Source organism: Balaenoptera acutorostrata, chromosome 11 (assembly GCF_949987535.1).
Source record: "Balaenoptera acutorostrata chromosome 11, mBalAcu1.1, whole genome shotgun sequence".
NCBI lineage: Eukaryota > Metazoa > Chordata > Mammalia > Artiodactyla > Balaenopteridae > Balaenoptera > Balaenoptera acutorostrata.
The window spans coordinates 7,125,662-7,152,770 of NC_080074.1; the positions used below are offsets into that span (position 1 = coordinate 7,125,662).

General features: G+C 44.2%; 1 protein-coding gene across 3 annotated transcripts in view; it reads left to right on the plus strand.

The window, feature by feature from the left end:
• The window catches only part of TCF20 (transcription factor 20), a 109,619-nt gene that overhangs the window by 46,116 nt on the left and 36,394 nt on the right, over positions 1-27,109 (plus strand). For all 3 annotated transcript variants that reach the window (XM_007189141.3, XM_007189140.3, XM_057556339.1), the window contains one exon: positions 10,013-15,757. In XM_007189141.3, the coding sequence (XP_007189203.2) occupies positions 10,013-15,757 (5,745 nt within the window). The remainder of the gene's footprint in view (positions 1-10,012; positions 15,758-27,109) is intronic.

Below are 27,109 nucleotides of genomic sequence, written 5' to 3' on the forward strand. Positions count from 1 at the left end.
AATCTCAGGATTCTCCCATGAGATACTTATCCGGTTACAAAGGTAAAGTGGTAACTTTACAGTGGAGAAACCTGGCAGAGATGGGCTTGACCAGGTGAATGGGATTGACATCACCACCAGTGGAGGGATGGCTTGCCATCCATCCCTGATGTGATACACTGAAAAGAGCACAGCATCACGTCTCTGATACTACTGCCAAGAAAGCGGGACCTGAGCCTGGACATGCAGGTTGAGGACCATCCTACAGAATGAAAGGGCTATGCTCTGTTAAGGACATGGAAGTCAGGAAAACACTGGGGAACTATTTCAGATTGGCGAGACACTGGTGAGACATGACAACTTGTATTCCTGGATGGGATCCTGGGCCAGAAAGGAAAAAGAAACGTTGTTGGGACAGTTAACAAAATTTGAATGGACTCTGTGGATTGGATTGGTGGTGTAGTATGAATGTTGATTTCCTGGTGTGGAGGGTTTTATGCTGGTTATGTAGATGGATGTTCCTTTTTTTGGAAATGTACACTGGACTATTTAGGGGTGATGGGGCTTCATGTCTTCAGCCTACTCTCAAAGAGGTCAGGAAGAAGCTAATAGGTATTTATACAGGGTATATATAGTCATCCCTCAGTATCTGCAGGGGAGTGGTTCCAGGACTCCCTCAGACACCAAAATCTGTGGATGCTCAAGTCCCTTATATAAAATGGCATAGTATTTGCATATAAACTATGTACATCCTTCCATACATCATCTCTAGATTACTTATAATACTTAATACAATGTAAATGCTGCATTACATACACATAGTTATAAACTCAGTGTGAGTACTATATATTATAAATAGTTGCTGGGGAAGCAGATTCAAGTTGTGCTTTTTGTAACTTTCTGGAATTTTTCCCCCCTAATATATTTGATCTGTGGTTGGTTGAATCTACAGATGCAGAGCCCATAGATAACAGAGGGTTGACTGTATAGGTAATGAATATGTATAGGTAGTGGAGCAAATGATATGAAATATTAACTAAAAAATAAAATGATATTATCAGTTGGGGAATCTTGTTGAAGGGGGTATGTGAGCACTGTACTATTCTTGTACTTTCCTGTACATGTGAAATTATTTCAAAATAAATTATTTTTTAAGACCCTACTGAGATTTTGACCAGAACGTTATCAGTTTTATAAACTGATCTGTGGAGACTTGACCTCTTTATGATACTGTGTCTTTTCATCTAGATATGTTATGTGTTTCCCTGGTGGGTTGGTTTATTTTGTTTTGTTTTTGAACTCTTCTTTGGAGTCCTTTGGTAAAGTTTATTTCGACATGTAGCTTTTGCCTACTTCTACTTTGGATTAGTCCTCTGGTATCTTTTTAATTTTGTTGCTATTATAAAATGAAGCCATTTTTGCCTATAGGTGGCAACACTGATTGCTTTCTGTGATCCTTTTTGCCTGTGAAGGTTTAGAAATTATGTACTCATACAACCTTTAAGTGAGAAAAAAAAATTAATAACATCTCAAAAGCCCTCAGGCTCAATAGTTAGGAAAAACCCACAGGGAGCCCCAGCTAGATCCAGAGATACCACCAGCTCTACCCCTTTTCCAAAACTATTGGCCATCCTGCCCACAGATGAGGTCATCTAGATTGATCTTGTGAATATGAGACAGGCAACTATCTAATGGGAATGGGGTTGAGCCCCTTTGGCCTGTCCAGGAGAAGTTTATGGCGTTTCCATGCAGTTACAGAAACATGTGGTGATAGGATGCTGTGGTCTCTTAGCTATTTGAGATTATGTCTAAAAATAGGGCTGCCCACTCTGGGGTGGAATTCAGCTGTTTTTAGGTCTAATTCTGAAAAATAGCTCAGAGAGCTGGTGTTTTCTGTGTACACACTCACTTGGGCACCACAGTGTATGTGTGGTGTTGGTGCCAGGTTTTCTAGAGCGAGGATTCCTGCCTGACATTGCCTTTCTCCCCCACCTGCCCCTGGGCTTGTAGGGTCTCCTCTGCCTTCCTTTTCCCCTTCTCAGTCAGCGAAGTGCTTTGCTGTCAGCAGAACAAAGATATTTTTGAGATAGTGTGAGAGGTATATTTTTAAAATAAGGTTAATGAGATTTTAAGTGATTATTTTCTATGCAGGTATTAATGTCTATAGAAATGAAAATGCATCCATAATCCTGCCACCCTGAATAATAGAAAGGTTTTCATTTTTCCGTACTGTTTGGCCCTGGACCAGATGACTTCCAGATAGTTGTAACCATAGCACAGATATGGTTACTTTTCTTCATCTTAGTATATAAAATAAGTATTTCCTATGGTGCTAGAATCTTCACAGTTGTTTTCAATGAATATGTACTATTTCATTGAGTGAAAATACCATAATGTGTTTAATCATTTTCAAATGCTAAAAAGTTAGATTCTTGCCCATCTTTTCTGCTTATAGATATCACTGGAGTGAATATGTTGGTACCTTCGTTTTTGCTTGGTTGTTTTGAGATTTCCTTAGGATAGAAATCTAGTAAATATTGATAGAATTACTGGGTCAAAAGATATTAATATTTTTATTAACAACCCTTTGCTTTTCCAAAAGGTTGTAATAATTTATGCTGCTTTTGCTATTGTTTGTACCAGCTTCACCCCAACCTCAGCAGGTGTCATATCATCTCTGCTTTTTTTCTTTTTTTAATTTAATAGCTATAAATTTGTGCTCCCACTTTTTGCCAGCATGTATTTGATCGTGTTTGAAGGTGGATGTTTTTTATAGCTTGCATGGTTAATACAAAACAGGTTTTGACCCTCAGAGCAAACTTTTTAGATCTGTAGCACTCTGGTGGGTGTCTTTTCCTCTAGACGACTGACTTGCAAATTCCGAGTTGGTTCCTTAAGCTGCTTTCTGGGCTCCCAAGCCAGGGACAGGCCAGCACCATCAGCACATTATCTTACTCTTAAGGCCTAATTGTACTGAGACACCTGTCAGCCACCAAGAAAGGTCTAGGCTCTGTTCATCTGCAAATATGATATAGAATATGAAATATCAAATCAAAACCTTGAGTAAATCTTTTTGCCTGATCTACTTAGGAAGATTCCATGTTTGCACATACATAGAGCAAATAACAGAACTATCCAGGTATAGAAAGTCAATTCAACTCTAGAAAATTTCAAGATTTCCTTCTAAAATAACTCCCAATCTGTCAAAGTCTTGCTGCTGTTTCACGGAAGGCTTCTGTCAGAAGTACAGGTTGGGTTCTGGGGTGGGCATTCCATATCCCACCTGTCTGTTTACTATGAATGTTTTGCTTATTTAACTTCTCTGAGCCTCACTTTACAAAAAGGAGTGCTAATACTTGTTAGAGCATGGTGAGGATTAAAGACATTAATATTTACATAAAGCACCTGGTACAGTGTGTGGCTTGTGTTAGAGATGCAGGAAATAGGTGATAGCTACAGTTACTGTCTAAGTGTTAGGATTTCCCCCCCCCCCCCCCCCTGGCTGTGCTGCTAGGCATGTGGGATCTTTGTTCACTGACCAGGGATCAAACCTGTGCCCCCTGCAGTGGAAGCGTGGAGTCTTAACCACTGGACCGCCAGGGAAGACCCAAAGTGTTAGGAATATTTAAAACCTGGATTTAAGTGCTCCTTGCTCAATTTGTGGTACAGTGAAAGAAGGGAAAGTGGGTTTTAGAACCAAAAGAATTTGAGTTATAGGATATCAGCTTCAGTTTATCCTAGAAGAGTGACTTTTGGCAAATTACATAATTTATCTGTTTTTTTTTTCTCACCTGTAAGTTGAAATATATGTAAAACTACCCAGTGCCTGACACACAGAATAAATGGTAGCTATCATCATCAATAGCGCATACCTTTAGATAGTGGTTAAAGGCAAATGCACTTCACTAAGTTTGTTTTTACTAACAGAGAAAAGCCAACAAATGACCTGCTTTAAGGAAGACTTGTGGAAAAGGTCACATTTCAGGAGCTCTTAAGATTCTGGGAACCATATGACCTGACTCAGTAGGAAGGAATTTGTGGACCTAGGGACGTTTCAGAGATGGCTTCAAGGTGAGGGCAGGACGATGGCCCAGAGCGGACGGAGCAGGTTTGATTGAGAGGGTGGAGATGAGCAGAAATTGGGTTGGGAAGATGCCAGAGGGCTTCAAGGCATGTGGGGAGGCAATGCTGTCAAAACAGCAGGTGAAGAAAAGCTGTTCCAGGTGATCGGTTCTGGGAAAGAGACCTTCTAGAGATGTTATTCTAGTCCAAGAAAGATGAGAATGGCAGTGACAAGGCTGGAGAGGAAAAGGGCAAATCCAAGAGGTGGAAAAGTCACAGGATTAGGTAACACCATAAATACAAAGAGTTCAAGAAGGAGATGAGTTTGAGGTTGTTCTAAAGCGTCTTGCTTAGGGATATCTAAGAGGTGATCGTGGTTCTCCTTGGGGATAGGAAGTTGGGTCAATTGAGGAAAGAACATTTTTGTCCTTGAGAATGAGTTGGTGACTGCCTAAAAATGTATTTTGTCATCTTTATGGAAATTAATCCAGCCACAAGTGACACTGCCTAGAGTCTTTACATGCAAAAGTGACTGTTCTGTCTCCCCACCACCACCAAAAGAGGTCTGGAGGCCTTGTCATTAAAACCATTACCATATGGTTAATAAGTCCTGCACACCTGACCCACCCCATCCCTGGCAGTCAGAGTCCCAACCAATTTTGAATCCTGGGCATTTCTTTCTTCCTTGCAGCTTGGCTGTGCATTTCGTCTGACATTTATAGGTGTTTTGTTATGGGAGGATTTTTAGACCCTCTGGTATGTTGCATGAAATAGAAGTCTCTCGCTCCCCAAGTGATAATACTCTACTCTGAAATCCTAGGAATGAGAGAAGAACGATATTAGTCAGGGTCCTGGTGGAAACAGATGGCACACTCAAACTGGGTACTTTAAGGAGCATTTAATTGTTTCATTCAGGCAAAAGGAAGGTTTCTATTCCAGGTATGAAGAGTTTTGATAGAGGAATTAAGGATTTACCCAACTGTTGGAAGAACTGGGATTGGGAAGGTCAGGGAAGCTGCTACCGATCATCTCACACTGAAACACCACAGTGAGTGGTTCTCGTGAGTTCACGGGGAAGCCGCTGTGAATCCATGTCTGCTGCAGCCACCTCCGGGAGTATTACCCTCTCCTTTTCTTCTGCCTTTCAAATCTTGCTTGTGCTCCTCTTTGTAAACTCTAACCCAGATTATGCTGGAAAAAGGGTTCTGAAAAGGTAGCTCCCAGGTTCTGATCTGCAGAGGAGAACTTAGAAAGAGGGTAATCACAATGCTGCTGAGTTGTCCACAGTGCAGAACTGGGACGATTTACAAAGGGCAAGCAGGGACTGGGGACACCAGTGGAGAAAGTGGAGTCTCCTGGGCTAGCAGTAGCGGGAGGTGTTAGTATCCCTGGGCCTGGAAGGCAAGAGGAGGAAGCCGTTCCTCGAGCCTGGAGAAGGCGGCTGCTGAGGTTGCCCACCCGGGGCTTGGCCATTGGTGGGTCATCTCAGCCAGCCTCAGCCACTGCAGGGTGGGAGCCAGGAGTGTAAATTCCTCCTCCTCACCCTCCTCCTGCCTCTTCCAGGCAACTGGACCAGAAGCCAGAGGGGCAGTGGAGCCTCTTGACAGTCCCTATGGTGCCCCCTCCCAGAGACAGTAGGATGGAGGTGGGTGAGGAGTAAGGTTGGAGGGAAAGCAGAATAATCCACCAGACAAGGGCCATAACTAGAAGTATTTGTGTTGTTAACATCTTGAGGATTAAAGCATTTTTTCAAGGTAAGGGAGGACAATAAGCAGAATATCAAAGGTTAAACCTGAAATAAAAGAGGAAGCAGGTACTTGAAAAGATCTCTCAAGGAAACTGTCTTGAAGACAGTTTGGAAAACTTTGTGGAGAAGAGAATGGTTTGGGGAGTGGGATGATATTGGACACAAGGAGGAAGAAGGACAAAGAAGGCTAATGTTGGTTTTCTACAAGACGGCAAGGTCGTTGGCCCCTGGGGTAGGGTGGGGAGTGTGGCTGCAGGGGGAAGCAGTGCTTGTAGTGAGGTCAGTGTGGACTCTGGATCATGGACCATGGAACACATAAGGCACTGCGTTCTGGACTTCACCAGTGCACCTCCATAGCCCTCCCGAAACCATTCAGAAGGTTAGGAAAATGGGAGAGAACCAGGAAAGGGAGAGTTGGGGAGGGAGGTGAGTTGGTAAACCTTTTTCATATTAGGTATAGAAATTCCTTATGGGTGACTTTGCTTCCTTTTAGAGTGTCAGATTTTCTTTACTGCATCTGTACTCATTCAAATGAGGAAATTCAGGCATTTGTCACTATTAATCATGAAGCTATAAAACTGATCACACTGATGCTCTGCTTTTCTTAAATGATGGGACAGTATTGGAATTATTTATTAGTAGCTTATTTTATACACTAATGCTAAAATTAGTACTTTGGGTTTACATTTTCAATTGCTGGTATACTTGGTTTTCCTAATTGCTTTACTTGGAAATACTAAAAAATGAACTTGCACCCACTTGCTGGTGATCAGATACTTCATGTGTACTGAGAGTATTTAACTTTACTAGTACCCTGCAGGAGATATCTGGCTGTGGGGTTGTTTTTTTTTTCTTTTTTCATCTAGTCCATAAACCAGAACAATAACAATAGGGAAGAGAGGATGACATCATACAGGACAGGAAACCTCCGAGAAGGGCTGAGAGCCCACCTCGGAAGGAACTGTACCCAAATCTGTCTCCCACTCTGGAGATGGGATTCTCTGAGGAGCCAGGCAGCCGGAGGTGGAGGCGGGAAGTGCTGATGTTACAGTGTTCTTCTTAGCAGCCCTTGTTGAGGAAAAATTTGGAGCAAGTGGCAACATTGTTTATACACTCATTTTTCAGAAGACTGATTTTATTTACAGAAGGATTAATTAAACAACATTTAAGATGTTTATTTATGGAGAGATGATCTCTCAAGGAAGCTTTTCATTAAACTGCCAGATTTAGTCTTTTTGTTCTATTTAACCCATCAGCTGCCTTTTATCATGTAGAGAAAGCCATTGGCATTAAAAGCTAGGGTAGAAGGACACCACAAACAGGAAAACTACCTGTGTGGACAGAATTGGTCTTGACAGTCTTAGTTCCTAAGGTGGTTACTAACTTACCCTGAGTGGCTTAGTGGGGAGGTCCTTGTGAGAGGGAAATAGAGAAGCACATAACTTCAAAGTATTGTTAGTGGGGTCATCCACTTTTCAAGGCTGACCTCTGACAGGACAAGTGGCAGTTGTCACTGACTGCATATTAGATCCTCTGGGTACTGTAGTGTTAAGAACGTGGCCTGAAGGTGCAGACTGCCAGGCCAGCCTTGTGAACTCTGTGCTTCAGTTTCCTCATCTGGAAGATGAGGATACTGATTTTGTGAGGATTCAGTGAGTCAGTGCTTATAAAGTGCTGGTACAGTATCAAGCACTACAGTAAGCCCTCCAGTAGGAGTTATCTGTTGCCCAGCAGATTCACTGGAACACAGAAAATAGCTGTCTGTTGCAAAGGCATTTTGAAGAGGAAGAGAAGAGGTTTCCTTTAGATTCTGAGATTATTTGTACTTGAATGTTTAAAGGTGACTTTGGGTCATGTGATTATATAATCAAACTTAATATCCAAGTAGTAGACTCTTGTCTAGCTATTTAGACTTAAGATAGTTCAGGAAGAAGTGGGTCAAGCTTTCAGAGTTTAGAGTTACTGACCATCTTCAGCTGTGGTCCATGTTTAATTTCTGCAGTCTCCTCACAGCTCTCATGTGGACTTAAGTTGGGTTTTTTCCCTCTGGAACTGGATAATTTTACAGGCAGGATCTTAAGCATCATCTAGCTCTGCTTTCAGATCAGTCATATTCTATTTTCTCTTCCTGCTCTTCTCTCATCTCACTGCCACACCACCATCTCTGAGTATGGAAGTTCTAGCCTGGTTCTTTGAGGCTTACTTCTTGTGCATTTACTGGTTTATAGAATGCCTGCTGTGTGCTCCTTCCTGTTTTAATGACAGGAGGATTACAGCAAGGCACCAAGTCTCTGCCCTTGGAAGTTTACATTCTAGTGTGGGCAGGAACAGATAGTATAGAAGTAGCGCATATGTACCTGTTGGGAATAAATACTGGGGAGGAAACAAGGCAGGGGAATCAGGAAGCCCCGGGTGAGGGTGTGGAGTTAGCTGTTTTTTAATAGGATGGCCAGGGGAAGGCCAAACTGGTTCCTGGAGGGAAGTAAAGGGGAAAGCCATGTGCCTCTGGAGGAGGAGCGTCACGGGCACGAGCAAAGTTCCTGTGTAGAAAAGCTGGTGGCCCGGCCCAGAGGCAAGGAGACAGCAGAACTAGGGCAGAGAGTGGCAGAGGAGGACGTCAGAGAAGTTAGGAGGTGGGGGGCGGGCCTCCCAGACCAGCTTCACTTGGGATGAAATGGGGAGCCACTGCAGGGCTTGGAGATACGGAATCCAGCTTACCAACTTACCTTTTAAAAGAATCACTGACTTTCCTGCCGGCAACTTCTTTTTCAGCTCCCCTGAGAGGGAATTAAAGTAGATTCATAAGCCATTGTAGGAAAACTTTGTCTTAACTTACCCTAACCCATGTGTGTTTTGTAATTTCTTTTTTGAATAATTGATTTTAAAGTCATTTGGAGCAGTTTGACCTTGTCTTATTCATCTCTGACTCTGAGGAGACAGGCCCAGGCAAAAGGTGTAAAATAGATAGCTAGTGGGAGCTTGCGGTACAGCACAGGGGGCTCAGCTCGGTGCTCTGTGATGACCTAGATGGGCGGGATGGGGGGGTAGGGGTGGGAGGGAAGACCTAGAGGGAGGGGATATAGGCATACATATAGCTGATTCACTTCGTTGTACAGCAGAAAATAACACAACATTGTAAAGCAATTATACGCCAATTTAAAAAAAAACAGCTCTTGATTAATTGTTTAAGAGGAGTATTATATTACATGAGAATTACATTAGCAAAGGTAATGCAAAGTGTTGACCCAATCAGATGACTTTGGGAAGAGTCTAGGTCCTAGGCTTGGTGAATTCTAATTTTCCTCTATATCTTCTGCTATTCTCCTGTGTGACTGAATTCCCTCTTTCATAGGAATGGCCAGTAATAACTTTGTGAATACTGGATTGGCAAGTCAAAAACTACATGGGGGTTAGAGATGCTAAAACTTCTTGCAAACCTCCGGAAAGAATCTGGACGAATAGTCACTGCTACTTTGGCTTATGATGCCTAGCCCTTTGTACCTGGGAGTTGAGGATGGGAGCGGGTGGTGGGGCTTGGACATACTTATGTGTCAAGAAGAGGTTAACCGCTAAGATTGTAGAGCTGACTGAAGCAATAAGGAATCCATGCAGTGTTAAGAGTTGAGTGTCCCGGGGTCACCCATCATCACAGGTTGTTGGTAATTATAGTAAACCTGCAGTCACATGCATTAGGATATAAGGAGCTGACTTCTGTTCTCAGGCCAGTTCCATTTCTCAAAGTCGGGGAGGGGAGTAACTGCCTCATCATTATGTGAGACTCTCAGTTCAATAATCAGTCTAATAATACATGAAACAAACTAAATGAAAGTGTTTTTTTCTCACCCCTCCCCCACCATAACTGGAAGACTTTAAAAAAATTGTTGGATTTTTTATTGACAATAATAATATAGCCCCATATTTAACCCAGTTGAATTTTGGGGGCTCTTTTATCTAATAGTGAGGTTTTTACTGTATTGAATTTGTATTTGCCCAGAATGTTTCTTTTCATACTACCGTAGACTTCTGCCTCACTCTTATGGATGTTTCTCTGCTTATTTGCAGCTTCAGAAATGGATAAGATAAGAAATAAAGGAGATGAAATTCAAACCAGTTAACTTCATCTGGGCATCTGAATTTTCACATCCCCTCCATCTCTAAACTTGATTTTATTTGTACTGAGGAGATGCATGTCTAATACTCGGGTTTTTTTTCTTCCGTTTCCAGGAGGGCTGTTGGCCTGCTGCGGTGCTGCTGAACAGTATGCAGTCCTTCCGGGAGCAAAGCAGTTACCACGGAAACCAGCAGAGCTACCCACAAGAGGTACACGGCTCATCCCGGATAGAAGAGTTCAGCCCTCGCCAGGCCCAGATGTTCCAGAATTTTGGGGGTGCAGGTGGCAATAGTGGTGGCAGTGGCGGCAGCAGTGGTGGTGGACGACGAGGAACAGCGTCTGCTGCTGCAGCAGCGGCAATGGCTAGTGAAACCTCCGGCCATCAGGGCTACCAGGGTTTCAGGAAAGAGGCTGGAGACTTTTACTACATGGCAGGCAGCAAAGACCCCGTGGCAGCCGGAACCCCGCAGCCTGCTCAGCGAAGGCCTTCTGGGCCTGTGCAGAGCTATGGACCCCCCCAGGGGAGCAGCTTTGGCAATCAGTATGGGAGTGAGGGTCATGTGGGCCAGTTTCAAGCACAGCACTCTGCCCTTGGTGGCGTGTCTCATTATCAGCAGGATTACACGGGACCTTTCTCTCCAGGGAGCGCTCAGTACCAGCAGCAGCCTTCCAGCCAACAGCAGCAGCAAGTGCAGCAGTTGAGACAGCAGCTTTACCAGTCCCATCAGCCTCTGTCGCAGGCCACTGGCCAGCCAGCGTCCGGCTCATCCCACATGCAGCCGATGCAGCGGCCCTCAACTCTGCCAGCCTCTGCCACTGGTTACCAGTTAAGAGTGGGTCAGTTTGGCCAACACTACCAGTCTTCTGCCGCGACCTCCTCCTCCTCCTTCCCTTCACCACAACGTTTCAGCCAGTCTGGACAGAGCTATGACGGCAGTTACAGTGTGAATGCTGGATCCCAGTACGAAGGACATAATGTGGGTTCTAATGCACAGGCTTATGGAACACAATCGAATTACAGCTATCAGCCTCAATCTATGAAGAATTTTGAACAGACGAAAATTCCACAAGGGACCCAGCAGGGGCAGCAGCAGCAGCAGCAGCAGCAACAGCAACAGCAGCAGCAGCAGCAGCAGCAGCAGCAGCAGCAGCAGCAACAGCAGCATCCCCCTCCTCCTCAGCATGTGATGCAGTATACCAACACTGCCACCAAGCTGCCGCTGCAAAGCCAGGTGGGGCAGTACAGCCAGCCCGAGGTTCCTGTGAGGTCCCCCATGCAGTTTCACCAGAACTTCAGCCCCATTTCTAACCCTTCCCCGGCTGCCTCTGTGGTTCAGTCTCCAAGCTGTAGCTCTACCCCATCTCCTCTTATGCAGAGTGGGGAGAATCTCCAGTGTGGGCAAGGCAATGTGCCGATGGGTTCCAGAAACAGAATTCTACAGTTAATGCCTCAACTCAGCCCAACCCCATCAATGATGCCCAGTCCTAATTCTCATGCTGCAGGCTTCAAAGGGTTTGGACTAGAAGGGGTGCCAGAAAAGCGGCTGACAGATCCTGGGTTGAGTAGTTTGAGTGCCCTGAGTACGCAAGTGGCCAATCTTCCTAATACTGTTCAACACATGCTACTTTCCGATGCCCTGACACCTCAGAAGAAGACCTCCAAGAGGCCTTCTTCATCTTCTAAGAAAGCAGACAGCTGCACAAACTCCGAAGGCTCCTCACAGGCTGAAGAACAACTGAAGTCCCCTCTGGCAGAGTCACTGGATGGAGGCTGCTCCAGCAGTTCCGAGGACCCAGGTGAGAGAGTGAGGCAGCTGAGTGGCCAGAGCACCAGTTCTGACACCACCTACAAGGGTGGAGCCTCAGAGAAGGCAGGCTCCTCACCAGCACAAGTCACTCAGAATGAAGCCCCCGGACTCAGTGCCAGTCCTGTAGCCAGAGAAGAGACCGCCTCGCCAGGTGCTAAGGACATGCCATTGTCATCTGAGGGCAACCCAAAAGTCAGTGAGAAGACAGTTGGGGTGATTGTCTCCCGGGAAGCTATGACAAGTCGGGTAGAAAAACCTGGTGGGCAAGAAAAAGGCTCCCAAGAGGATGATCCTGCAGCCACTCAAAGGCCACCCAGCACTGGCGGGGCAAAGGAAACCAGTCATGCGTCACTTCCACAGCCAGAGCCTCCGGGAGGAGGAAATAAAGGAAACAAAAATGGAGATAATAACTCCAACCACAATGGAGAAGGAAACGGCCAGAGCGGGCACTCCACAGGGGGCTCTGGTTTTATAGGCAGAACTGAGCCTAGCAAATCTCCTGGAAGCTTGCGCTATAGTTACAAAGATAGCTTTGGGCCAGCCGTGCCAAGAAATGTCAGTGGCTTTCCTCAGTTTCCTACAGGACAAGATAAGGGGGACTTCACTGGCCATGGGGAGCGAAAGGGTAGGAATGAGAAGTTCCCTAGCCTCCTGCAGGAAGTGCTTCAGGGTTACCACCACCACCCTGACAGGAGATATTCTAGGAGTACTCAGGAGCACCAGGGCATGGCTGGTGGCCTAGAAGGAGCCACAAGGCCTAATGTGTTAGTTAGTCAAACCAATGAATTAGCTAGCAGGGGCCTTTTGAACAAAAGCATTGGTTCCTTATTAGAAAATCCCCATTGGGGCCCCTGGGAAAGGAAATCAAGTGGCTCGGCTCCTGAAATGAAACAGATCAATTTGGCTGACTATCCAATTCCCAGAAAGTTTGAAATAGAGCCTCAGTCATCAGCCCATGAGCCCGGGGGTTCCCTCTCTGAAAGAAGATCAGTGATCTGTGATATTTCTCCACTAAGACAGATTGTCAGAGACCCGGGGGCTCACTCACTGGGACACATGGGTGCCGACACCAGACTTGGGAGGAATGAACGTCTCAATCCAAGTTTAAGTCAGTCGGTCATTCTTCCAGGTGGGTTGGTGTCCATGGAAACAAAGCTGAAATCGCAGAGTGGGCAGATAAAAGAGGAAGACTTTGAACAATCCAAGTCCCAAGCTAGTTTCAACAACAAGAAATCTGGAGACCACTGCCACCCTACTAGCATCAAGCATGAGTCTTACCGAGGCAACGCCAGCCCTGGAGCAGCTACCCATGAGTCCATCTCAGACTATGGCCCACAGGACGGCAGACCCACGCCAATGCGGCGAGTCCCTGGCCGAGTTGGTGGTCGGGAGGGCATGAGGGGTCGTTCCCCTTCTCAGTATCATGACTTTTCAGAAAAATTGAAGATGTCTCCTGGGAGGAGCAGAGGCCCAGGGGGAGACCCTCATCACATAAACCCACATATGACCTTTTCAGAGAGGGCCAACAGGAGTTCTTTGCACACTCCCTTTTCTTCCAACTCAGAAAGCCTGGCCTCTGCTTATCACACAAACACTCGCGCTCATGCTTATGGGGACCCCAATGCAGGTTTGAATTCTCAGCTCCATTACAAGAGACAGATGTACCAACAGCAACAAGAGGAATATAAGGACTGGAGCAGCAGTTCTGCTCAGGGAGTGATTGCTGCGGCTCAGCACAGGCAGGAAGGACCCCGCAAGAGTCCAAGGCAGCAGCAGTTTCTTGACCGAGTACGGAGCCCCCTGAAGAATGACAAAGATGGCATGATGTATGGCCCACCGATGGGGACTTACCATGACCCCAGCGGTCAGGACGGTGGGCGCTGCCTCATGTCTAGTGATGGTCTTTCTAACAAAGGCATCGAATTGAAGCACAGCTCCCAGAAGTTACAACAAGAATCTTGTTGGGATCTTTCTCGGCAAACTTCTCCAGCCAAAAGCAGCGGTCCTCCAGGAATGTCCAGTCAAAAAAGGTATGGACCACCCCATGAGACCGACGGACATGGGCTAGCTGAGTCTACACAGTCATCCAAACCTAGTAATGTTATGCTAAGGCTTCCAGGTCAAGAGGATCATTCTTCTCAAAACCCCTTAATCATGAGGAGGCGTGTCCGTTCTTTTATCTCTCCCATTCCCAGTAAGAGACAGTCACAAGATGTGAAGAACAGTAACGCTGAAGATAAAGGGCGCCTCCTTCACCCACCAAAAGAAGGTGCTGATAAAGCCTTCAATTCCTATGCCCATCTTTCTCACAGCCAGGAGATCAAGTCCATCCCGAAGAGAGAATCCTCCAAGGACCTTCCAAGTCCAGATGGTAGAAACTGCCCTGCTGTTACCCTCACAAGTCCTGCTAAGACCAAAATACTGCCCCCACGGAAAGGACGGGGGTTGAAATTGGAAGCTATCGTTCAGAAGATCACATCCCCAAACATTAGGAGGAGTGCATCCTCGAACAGTGCAGAGGCTGGGGGAGACACGGTTACTCTCGATGACATCCTGTCTTTGAAGAGCGGCCCTCCCGAAGGCGGGAGTGGTGCTGTTCAGGATGCCGAGATGGAGAAGAGAAAAGGTGAGGTGGTGTCTGACCTAGTCTGTCCAACAAACCAGGACTTGAGCATAGAAAAGCCTCTTGCACGGTCTTCGGAGGAGTGGCGTGGCAGTGGGGATGACAAAGTGAAGACCGAGACACACCCAGACACGGCCACTGCTGGAAAGGAACCCCCTGGTGCCATGATGTCCTCAACCTCACAGAAGCCTGGGAGTAACCAAGGGAGAACAGATGGTTCCCTGGGCGGGACAGCACCTCTAATCTTTCCTGACTCCAAGAATGTACCTCCAGCGGGCTCCTTGGCTCCTGAGGCAAACCCCAAGGCTGAAGAGAAGGAGAACGATACAGTGACGATTTCCCCCAAACAGGAGGGTTTCCCCCCAAAGGGTTATTTCCCATCAGGAAAGAAGAAGGGGAGACCCATTGGTAGTGTGAATAAGCAAAAGAAACAACAGCAGCCGCCACCTGCACCCCCTCAGCCCCCTCAGATACCAGAAGGTTCTGCAGATGGAGAGCCAAAGCCAAAAAAGCAGAGGCAAAGGAGGGAGAGAAGGAAGCCTGGGGCGCAGCCAAGGAAGCGGAAAACCAAACAAGCAGTTCCCATCGTAGAGCCCCAAGAACCTGAGATCAAGCTGAAGTATGCCACTCAGCCACTGGATAAAACTGATGCCAAGAACAAGTCTTTTTTCCCTTATATCCATGTAGTAAATAAGTGTGAACTTGGAGCCGTTTGTACAATCATCAATGCTGAAGAAGAAGAACAGACCAAATTGGTGAGGGGTCGGAAGGGTCAGAGGTCCCTGACCCCTCCACCCAGCAGCACTGAAAGCAAGGTGCTCCCAGCTTCATCCTTTATGCTGCAGGGACCTGTCGTGACAGAGTCTTCTGTTATGGGGCACCTGGTTTGCTGTCTGTGTGGCAAGTGGGCCAGTTACCGGAACATGGGCGACCTCTTTGGACCCTTTTATCCCCAAGATTATGCAGCCACTCTCCCCAAGAATCCGCCTCCTAAGAGGGCCACGGAAATGCAGAGCAAAGTTAAGGTACGGCACAAAAGCGCTTCCAATGGCTCCAAGACGGACACTGAGGAGGAGGAAGAGCAGCAGCAGCAGAAGGAGCAGAGGAGCCTGGCCGCCCACCCCAGGTTTAAGCGGCGACACCGCTCGGAAGACTGTGGCGGAGGCCCCCGCTCCCTGTCCAGGGGGCTCCCTTGTAAAAAAGCAACCACCGAGGGCAGCAGCGAAAAGACTGTTTTGGACTCAAAGCCCTCTGTGCCCACCACTTCAGAAGGTGGCCCCGAGTTGGAGTTACAAATCCCTGAACTACCTCTTGACAGCAATGAATTTTGGGTCCATGAGGGTTGTATTCTCTGGGCCAATGGAATCTACCTGGTCTGTGGCAGGCTCTATGGCCTGCAGGAAGCGCTGGAAATAGCCAGAGAGATGGTGAGTACGAGAAATCCCTTACCAGTTGCTCTTTTTGTTACTTCTTTTTGATTCCTTTTCTTCCACCTTCACTTGTTTCAGCCGTATTTTTTATTCTTTCATATCACATGGTGATTCCTCCAAATTAAAGCCCCTAAGCTTATGTACAACACAGGGAATATAGCCAGTGCTTTATAATAACCATAAATGGAGTATAACATTTAAAAATTGTGAATCACTATGTTGTACACCTGTAACTTACATAATATGGTACATCAACTATGCTTCAATTAAAAAATAATAATAAAGCTCCTAGACCCAAATAACAGAAAATTAAGTAATTTGGACATTCGTTTCACTTTTTACTTTTATCAGCAATATGTGTTCACAGGTTACAGGGTCATGCTACTGTCCTCCAGCTCATTAAAACAAACGTCCCTGTTTCACCCCTTCCCAAACCTGATTCCTCTGCCAGTTTCCTCTGTTTCTAAACGATAAGTTTATACTGCTACTTGTGTTATCTATGGATCTTTTTTCCCATTTTTCAACATCTGACTCTGTAATACTTATGAAATATATACTATGGATATAACTTCTTTCTTTTAAAACTTTTCACTTCTCTAGAATTATTAATTCATGTTTTTATTTGCTTTTTATTTTCTTGGACCACATCTTTCCAATCCAAACGGCTCCTTCCAAGGGGGTTTTTGTTCCTCAGGTCTTTTTTTTTTTTTTTTTTTTTAATTGGGGTATGGTTGTTTTACAATGTTGTGTTAGTTTCTACTGTACAGTGAAGTGGAGTTCCCTGTGCTATACGGCAGGTTCTCATTAGTTATCTACTTTATACATATTAGTGCATATATGTCAGGTCTCTTTCATAACTTTTCCTGGGGCGTTCATCATCACAATCATCATGATTTACTTCTTCCCTCTGTGGAATGCTGTTACCTTACCCATGTCTTTACCTTACTTAGTCTGGGCCCTCATTTAATGGAGTGCATCATCCTTTAGTATTTTCCTGAGAAAAAGGATGCTTGGGAGGTAAATACATTGAGATCTTATGTATCTGGACATCTTTATCGCATCCTCACGTTTGATGGAGGGTTGGTTGGGTATAGAATCTAGTTGCCTCTCACTATCTTGGAGTCATGCTTCCTGACCTGTTCTCTACCTCCTAGTGTTGCAGTTGACAGGACTGGAACCACTCTGATTTTCTGGCCCTAATACGTGTTGAGTCTTTCTCCTCTGGAAGTTTAAGGATCTTCTCATTTCCCTAGAGTTCTGAAATCTCAAATGATAGGCCTTGAGGTTGGCCTTTTCTTGCCATCTGTAACTCGTGGCTGTTAGATCAGGAAGTTTACGTGTTACTTCTTTGATAATTTCCTTCCCTCTGTTTTCTCTATTCTCTCCTTCTGGAATTCCCATTAATTAGGAATTGTACCTCCTGGATTGATCTTCTGGCTTTGTCTTTTCTTTCCTATTCTGTGTTCTTTCTCTCTTTTTGTTCTGATTTCTCCATGCTTTCTACAACTTTATCATCTAATCAACCTTTTATTTATTTTCATTTCTGATATTTTCAACAACTTTCTCTTCTCTGAATATCCCTCTGTGGGGACAGTTACCTGCTTAAACTGGGCTGAGTAAGGGACCTAACTCCTCATACAGACTTTGAGCTAATGTTCTGGTTTCCAGCCCCACCTTGTACCCCCCACTTTCTGAGACACCTGTGCTTCCCAGGCTCTGTGCCACAAGGTGGCTGGATTTCTAGTGGCTCCTCCCCTGCACTCTCCCCTCTTCTTCCCTTCAGTCTGCTGAAGCACTTGCTCTGTCTGTTTTATTTCCGGTTTCCAGAATTTGGACATCTCCTATGTGTTGTTTGTTTCCCCTCCCATTCTTCATGTCCTCATGAATTTATAAGTTTATCCCTTTATTTTTGTGGAAAGGAAACAGATGTGTAAATGTATGTTCAGTCTGTGATGTTTAATCAGATGAGAGTTTTTTGTATTGATTTGTATTTAAAACTTTCCATGCTTGACAGATGTACAGATGACTTAAAGTCATACTTAATAAGGGTTTTATCAGCCAGGGTCAAAGTATTCTTGGACACTTCATACTGTCCTCTCCTCCCCATTACATCTTCCCCACAAAGCACTGTATTTTATCATTGCATTGTCCCCAGAATTTATAACAGTGTCTGATGAAAAGGAAGTGCTTGTAAACTATAGTCAAAAAAATGTAATTAATGTGAAATTTACATATATTTTAAATTAGAACATTCTAATTCAGCCACACAAGGAGTTTGCCTTTCCCTCCAAGACATTGTCCCCACCCTCCCCCTCCACTTCCCCACAGGATCTTTTTTCTCCCTCCTTCCCTCTCTGCACCATCATTGTCACTCCTAAAGCCCCAAGTTTGAAATAGATTTGCTTCTTAGACACAGTGGCTTTTTTTTTTTTTTTTTTTTACCACACTGCTTGGCTTGCGGGATCTCAGTTCCCCACCCAGGGATTGAACCCAGGCCACGGCATTGAAAGCCCAGAGTCCTAACCACTAGGCCACCAGGGAAGTCCCCCACAGTGGCATTTTAAAATGCAAAAGTCCTAAAGGGACATAACATTTAAGACTCTAAAGTAAACACAAAATTCTTTAGTCAGTTCTGAGAGCTCAGTAATCCATTCATCATCATCTTGCCCCAGTTGATGGCCTGCTTGCCAACTTTACTCTGAAGGTTACAATATTTTGTGGTTTGGTTTGTTTTATTTGTTACTTTTTGGTGTGTGTCCCTATCTGCCCATGTTTTCTTTATTTCAACATAGAACATTATTAACATCTCCCAGAGTAATTTTTGTGTGTAAACTTTTGAACATTCTTTAGTAATAACTGGTAACCAGTAATCAGCAGACTAAATCCTTCTCAGCAAACCACTAGATCCCATGTCTCAATTCAAGTCTAGTTTATAGAAAGTAGAAAGCACCCTAAAATGATGCGACCACCCTAAATCACAGCCCCCTCCATCCTCAAAAGGGCCAAACAGCAGGCCTGCCTTTTAAAACTCCTAGTCAGGAATCATGTCTTCAGAAAGTGACAATTTAGTCTTCTACTTGTCAGCTTTGATCCCAAAATAAAATCTGGAATGTTATAATTGGAACAAATACACGGAATATGATAAATCAGTCTCTTCAACCCATCCCTCATAGCTTTCATTGACTAAAATGGTTAAAATAACATGAAGCACATTAGGTAGAGAACATTGAAAGTAGTTTTTGATTTTTAAAATATTAATTGCAGCCTCTACTGTTTAAGTTGGAAAGTTTCATTTAAGGTAAAAGGCATAAAAACAGGTATTTTTGTCCCTACACTTCTTCTATATAGTAGAGGCTCTAAACTTAGATCTTGGGGTTCTGTGATGGCACCGTCAGGGCTGCAGATTCCACTCTCCTTTTTTTTTTTAGCATCTTTATTGGAGTATAATTGCTTTACAATGGTGTGTTAGTTTCTGCTTTATAACAAAGTGAATCAGTTATGCATATACATATGTTCCCATATCTCTTCCCTCTTGCATCTTCCACTCTCCTTTAATAACAGGTTTCAGAACAGTTGACCAACCCTTTTTTTAAAAATTGAGATGTAATTGACATATAACATTATATTAGTTTCATGACCAATCTTAAATCTCATACTGCAGCTTTAAGCTTATTTTCTTACATTGTACTCATTTACTATACCAGTGCCCTTTAAGAATATTACCTTTCTCTTCCCTTGATCCCATTCTATTTCTTTTACATCCCTCTTTTAGAATAGAATGCTAGCTTTGTATATTGAATTTTTCAGTACACTGCACATCTGTTTTATTCTCACAAGCCACTCAATGAGATAGGAAGAGAGAAGATACCATTCCATTACCCTCAGAATAAAGGATGGCTTGGCTTTAGTGACACATGCTCAGGTAGTATAGCCCAGTGATGTGCTGATTTTTAAAATGGTTTAAAAAGTTATGCTTCTTGGCTCTTGGAGCTGACGTTCCGCTATGACTACAAGATCCTTTTCAGTTTTATTTGCCTAGCTTTTGTTCTCCTTTTCTTAATGTACTTGAGAACAAATTACACTAACTTGCCTTCTTTTATTTAATTTGATGGATGCTGTTTCAATTTGTCAAGGTCACTTTGAGTCTAGTTTTATCTTGGGTTTTAGCAGATGCCTTCGATTTTGGTCTGCTTAATAAGCGCGCTCTCAATCCTGTCGTGTTGAGATAAGGCCACATATATTTGATTAAAGATCCATTTTGGCCAATGTATTTATCAGGTGTTTTGACAACCACGATATTATAACAAAATAATACAAAGTCTTTGACAAACAATAGCCCCTCTCCCTGTAAGCTTCACACTAATCTAAAAATAGCTGAAAAGTAGAACATTCCTGTACAAACGGCCTTCACTGTCTTTACTTTTCTGAGTGTCCTCTTTGGTTTTGTCTAACTGTGACCTCTGATTATTCACCTTGATGTAATTATATATGTGAATCCTCTGACATGGATGGTATGACAGAAGTAATTGCCTCTAAACAGACATACAAATAATTTGTTACATAAAAACCTGTTCAATATGTTTAGGAATGGGAAGGCTTTCAGGGATCTGGTGGCCGTGGATCCCTGGTGTGTCCCTTGAGACTGCACATCTCAGCTTTGCCGGCCTGTGCTTGTTCCCTTCCCCTCCTCCACTACCTAGGCTGGTGGCACCCCTTCCAAATAGATTGTTTTCAATCTTGAAAAGTATATTACAGATTATATTTAAAGGTTAAAGTATTTAAAGTTTATTTTTATTACAAGTTTAAATAATGGACAATAATAATTTGCCTTCACACATCTAACAGGCTAACATCCTCCTTAATTTACTTTAAATTGTGACAAAAAACATAATTTGACAAGTGTAAAAGTACTAATACGTTGATTATGTTGTGAAGTGTGACTACGTGTTAAAATGTCAAAAACAGGTTAGTTAGTTTCTCCGGTTATTTGTAAAATAAAGGCATTGTCCCATATTCTCACTGAATTCCCATCTATGTGCTCCTTAAGTTAGCAGCCTGGCAAGCATGCTGCCACCAGCCCAGGTCCTGCAGAAGCCTTCCGTAGACTCCTGGTCTCTGCTCTTAGCTCCAGTATCCCTCTTCCCCCCATTGACTCTTTCCTTTCCCTCATCCCCGTACCCCCAGCTCATCACCCCTGCAGGCTCCTCTACTCTACCCCTCCCTCTCTCACAGTCCCACACTCTCTCTCCTCATCCTCCTCTTACGTCTTCCTCACACTCCCTCCCTCCCCAGCCCCCGTCACGTGGTCTTTGTCATCACAGCTCTCATTTCTGTCACAGCCTGTCCACATTACACATTAAGGCACCGAGGCCCATTCACCTCTCTATTCCCATGACTTTTATCATACAGCAGAAAGTTGTGTAATTATCTTATCTCCTATTTTTCTTAACGTTTACCTGTGTGATAGATATCTCTTTTTATAACACTACATGATGGCCTTGAGACTGAACCTCCAGAGAAAGGGTTAATTTTCTTTCAGAATTTGGTTTTTCTGAATTCTAGGGACTCTCCTGTGAAATTTGAAGTTTAGAATTTTATTGTTTATATTACCTTACAAATTGAAAGACTTAGTGTTCCTACAATCTATTTCTTTATTTCTTTTAGGGATGAGAGAAGCATTACACCTGATTTTTAAATAAAATTTACAAGGGGCAGACTCTTCTTTGAAAATGCTGAAGGACCATAAATAAGAATATTGACAAGTCACTGTATATTAGGCCAAATAATTCATCCCTGAGATTTTAAGCTAGTTATTGCTGATGTGTTAAAAGAGCTCACATGATCAAATAGTATGTAAAAGGAAGTATTCATTTCAATTCAACAAATATCTGAGTCCTTGTTAGAAAACCAATAGAAGTCTGAAGTTAGAATGCTGTGAGGGACCTTTGTCACTTCACAGGTGAGTGAGCCTCAGCCCTGGGCCCCAGGGCTGGTACGTGAAGAGAAGCCCTGTGTGAGGGCTCCTGGACCTTGTCAGGAAGGTTCGCTCGCTTCCTGCAGAAAGCAGTGCCTTGCCCCCTCACAGCTCCTGCACGAGGGAGGCACAGCTTCCTTTACCCAGCTTTGTTAGAAAAATGGAGCTTCCGCCCCCTCATCCCAAGCCAAGGCCGGTTTTGCAGACACCTGAAGGCCACAGCTGCAGACCAGTTTCTTCCCATCTTCCCATGTATTGGAAAGAAGTCTAATAAGGGAAAGTCCAGTCAGCTTAATGGTTGCCCTCAAAGATCGTCCTCACCTTTCTGCCTTTGCCCTTCTGCTCAGCAGCTGTGTGTGTGTTGGCGGGGTAGGGGGCTAGGTCAAAGACCTGGAATCACGTTGCTTCCTGTGAATTTCCTAGCTGGTCACTTGCTCAAGTCACTAACCTCTGTACTTCACCTTCCTCATCTGTAAAATATGGAAGCTGATGGCACCCGCTGTAAAGAAGGTAGTCCTGAGCATTAAATGAGTTACTCTTTGGAAAGTACATAGAGAAATGCTTGGCATGTACTGTGGGCTGGTGTCTGCCCTAGAATGGCATCCTCACATGTTGTTTTGGCGAAGATGTGTTCCTGTTATAAGCTAGCTCAGTAAGCTGTGGTTTATATCATTCCATCCTAGCACAGTTAGTGATTCGTCCCAGGAGTGTCCAGAACGTGTCCTCCTGGATAGCAAAGTTGCCCTGCATATGAAACAAACAGTTTCTCCTCATTTTTATTACTCTGGTGGGAAACTCAAGTTTGTGGGGAGCAGGGAGCATGGTGTTCAAGGTGTAATATTAATTACTGTCTCATGAAATAGCATTAGCCCACATGAACACTCTCAGGAATTAGAGTCCTCAAGGAGAGGAGGCAAAAGGAAGAGAATAAAATCTGTCTTCACATTAAGTAAAGACATTAATATTCGTGTGAGTTGGTAAATTTTTGATAGTGATTATCTAAGGCCACAGTAAAGAGTCTACCTAGTAATAAAATTTTTTAAATAAACATTTTTGACAGGTCAGCACTATAAAGGAGATCCAAAATAATTAAGAATTCATGGAATGATTCGGGAGAACCACATTCCACCTCCCACCAAAAATAGTTAATATGTGTAGTATATATGGACCACAGAGGGCTCTGTTGTAGTCTTGGGATTGAGCCTTTAATTTATGGGCAGTGCGAAACCACCAGCAATTGGTGGGTTCCAAACTATTCCTGGAGGCTTTTGAGTTGTGGTTTTTAGATGAAATAAGTACTGTGGGCTGATGTTAGTCCTAGAAGGTGTCCTCACATTGTCATTTTAGTAAAAATGTGTTCCTGTCATTAAGCTTATTGGGTAGAAGTCAAACCAAAGAGAAAATTCAGCCCTATGTGACCCTGTCCCACTAATCCAGGTACAGTGGAGTGATTTTGGCTATGTGTGCTTATGACTGACGCTTGATTTGAATATATTGGCAGCATACTGCTGTCAAGTAATGTGCCTTGTGAGAACAGAACTAAAGAGCTGCTACATAAGCAGACACATGAGACCAAGGCCAACAAAATAACAAACTTCAAGTCTGAAGTGGTGCAGGCCCCTTCTGATGGGAGTGAGACCCAGCTGCAGTGACATCAACTTTTGTTTTTTAATTTTTTTGGAGTATAGTTGATTTACAATGTTGTGTTATTTTCAGGTGTACACCAAAGTGAATCAGTTAAACATATACATATATCCACTCTTTTTTAGATTCTTTTCCCATATAGGCCATTACAGAGTATTGAGTAGAGTTCCCTGTGCTATACAGTAGGTCCTTATTAGTTATCTATTTTATATATAGTAGTGTGTATATGTCAATCCCAATCTCCAATTTATCCCCCACCCCTTACCCCCTGGTAACTGTAAGTTTGTTTTCTACATGTGTAACTCTATTTCTGTTCTGTAGATAAGTTCACTCGTACCGTTTTTTTAGACTCCACATATAAGCGTATCATATAATATTTGCCTTTGTCTGACTTACTTCATTCAGTGTGACAATCTCTAGGTGCATCCATGTTGCTGCGAATGGCATTATTTCGTTCTTTTTTATATGGCTGAGTAATATTCCATTGTATATATGTACCACATCTTCTTTATCCATCTGTCGATGGACATTTGGGTTGCTTCCATGTCCTGGCTATTGTAAATAGTGCTGCAGTGAACATTGGAGTGCATGTACCTTTTCGAGTAATGGTTTTCTCTGAATATATGCCCAGGGGTGGGATTGCTGGATCATATGGTAGTTCTATTTTTAATTTTTTAAGGAACCTCCATACTTTTCTCCATAGTGGCTGTACCAGTTTACATTCCCACCAACAGTGTAGGAAGTTTCCCTTTTCTCCTGTGACATCACCTTTGAAGACCTTTTATTTCTCACCTGTTTCACTAAGCAGCTAGTAGAAGAGTTTCTAGTAAAACGTATGTTCATTTAACAACTCTCAGGCATACTCATTGTGACTGGCTCCGTGGAGATGCCAGGTGGTTCCAGACTTTGAAAATAGTGTCTTTGAAATTTAAATCTTGGTTCAGACAGATATCAGATGTAGGTCCTTTGTTTGCTTGAGAGTTACTTTTTTTTTTTCATTCAAAAACTACTTAAAACTGGTTAAGATAAGCAATAGGATAATTGCCAGATGGTTCTCTTTGCTTGTTTCTAGGTAGAGTTCTCTCTGGAAAGAATCAAAATATGTTAATGCTTTGAAAAGGCAGCCCCTCAAAATATATTTGTATGCTGACACAAGACCTTGCACCTCCCAACAGGCCTGGGCATTTTAATCCACTGTTGTTCATGAAAAGCACATGGATTTTAAAAAACCAGCTCACCTGTCACCTGGTTCCCCAAGCAGCAGGTCCCCAGCACTCCCATTTTACCTGTTGCGCTACTTAGCACGGTGTACTGTGGCTGTCTTCCTCACCAGATTGGTTCCCCAGGGGCTAGGTCAGCCCTGGGGCGCGCTGTAGAGAATGACACAGGGCTGATCAGCACAGGGTAAACCTGTGACTTAAGAAAGACATGTAATGAACAACGTAATATCTGGTGGAGGAAGGTGGGCCTTTGGATGTCATTTAAAGTATTTTTCGAAGCATGTAATAATTGAAGAGAAATGTTAAAGTGTGTTTTGGTAATGAGACTGCGTGACAGTTTTTTCTATATGCCACTTTATAGTTTCAGCAAAAAAATTAATGTTTGAGAGATAGTCAACCATGGTAGTGTTAATTGCTCATCCCGGTAGTTCTTTGTGAGGCACAGTATACAAGGCACTCACCAAAGGTTTTGTTGTTTGTGTGTTTTATTGTGTGCCCTTTGAGACAAAAATATGAGATCCAGAGGTCAGTCACCCAGAGTCCTAACACTGGTTTATTGTCCTAGACTGACCACCTAGAGGAGAGATTTGACTCAGAAGGGAGAGGAACAGTCCCTGTATGAGAATATGACCTAATGACACTCAGAACTCATGTTCCAGATCTGTCTATGAAGCTGCCCACTGGCCTCACTCAAAACCAGCATATGTGTGTCCCCTGCCTAGTTCTGTGCTCTCCTCTGCCCCAGCCAAAACCCTTGGAGCCATCATAGACTCCTTCCCCTGTTTCCTATTCAGACAGTCATTGTTCTTGTTTCCTAGAGAACTCAAGTCTCTCATACCTTCATTGAAACACCCCAGCCCCCACAACCATCATCTTTTCAATTAGGTACCATCTTAATCAGTCTCTCTGCTCTTTAGTTTGACCCCCTTCCATTTTCCGCTCTAAAGAGATCCTTCTAAAACCCAAGTGTGGCCATGCCGTTGCTTACAACCTTGGTTTACTTACACCCTTTACTAGTTGGCATCTGATAGGTGCCAGGAACAGATTGGTGCACATAATTAAAAGAAGACAATGTGGTAGAAAGTAACCAGGTAGCTGCTTTAGATTGGGAGCCCAGGGGAAGTTCCTGGAGGTGCTGAGGTGGCAGTGGTATAACGAGCCAGCCTTTGAGATCAGAGAGGTACAGAGGGTACAGGGGCTGCAGGGAGGAATGGAGCTTGGTGGATTTGAGGATCAGGAAGAAAGCCAGTGTGGTGAGGCAGTAGCAGAAAAGAGGAGAGGGTAACGAGGTTGGAGAGGTCGGCAGGAGCTACTCCCCATGGCCTGTGTGGGCAGGAGTGGAAACAGCAACTGGGCGAATGCGGTGCCATTTCTTTAAACAGGAAAGCCTGGAGGAGGAACAGGTTTTGGTGGGGAGATCAGGAGGTATATCATGTCCATGTTAAGTCTAAGATGCCTCCCTTTTAGACATCCAAGTGACCATTTACGAATTAATGAATTTCTGATGGATAGTTCCTTGCAGCTAAGAGCAGCTCTAGATTAGCTTAGATCAGCATGTGTGTAAGGACTGTGAGGGTGTGGGGTCTGTGTAAACACCGAAAAGCTGCACCTAACTTGGGCGAGGGGAAAGGTGAGTCAGGAAGGCTCCGGAGGCCTGACCTGCCCAGAGTTACTGTGTGCTCGGACCAGCCCAAAGCTCAGAGTGAGTGGTGGGAAACATAGGCCCACGTCACGATCCACACCTTCCCGCTTTCCCAAACCCTTCCATCAAGCCCTCTGAAACTCACAGTCCGCCAGGAGCACACTCTTAATTCTCTTCTCTGAACAACCCCTCCCTGGCTTTCTCAGTGTCACTACCTCTGTCCCCTTATCCCTCACAGATGGACACAAACAGTCATTAATATTTGCACCTTCACTCTGGTCCAGGTACTTTCCAAGAGTGACATGTCAGCCCAGGGGTATAGGCAAAGCACCCGCAGTAGAAACTGAGGAACAACATGCAGAGCTACCATGCGGTTGTGGGTGGCATCCTTATAAATTGCTGCTGCTGCCTCCTGGCAGGCGAGGCTTTGCAGTGCTGCAGACCTTTTCCTCACTAAAGCCAGTCACCTCCAAGGATGCTACCTCTCCAGCAAGGGAGTTCCGTTCTCCCATAACCATCTACCCCACCCACACTTTGCAAAAAAGAGAATTCCATTTACGTTGAACATGCCAACAAGATCTCATTGCTCAGCTCTGGAAGACTCTCCATTCAAAACCTTCCAAATTAACTTTCAGAAGCCCAGGGAATGATCCAGCCACACATACACACACACACTGAGACCACCAGCAAACACCAGTTGTTGCCTTTAGCTCCTTAATTTGACTTGGGAATTGTGAAACCCCATCTTCTGTTGCTTCTTTGTAATCTCCCTCATGAAAGAAAACCCATATATAGTGGAACCACCTTTCATCACATAAATGCTGTGTCCTGACCAGGCTGCCCAGAGAACAGGGACCAGAAGGAGGGCA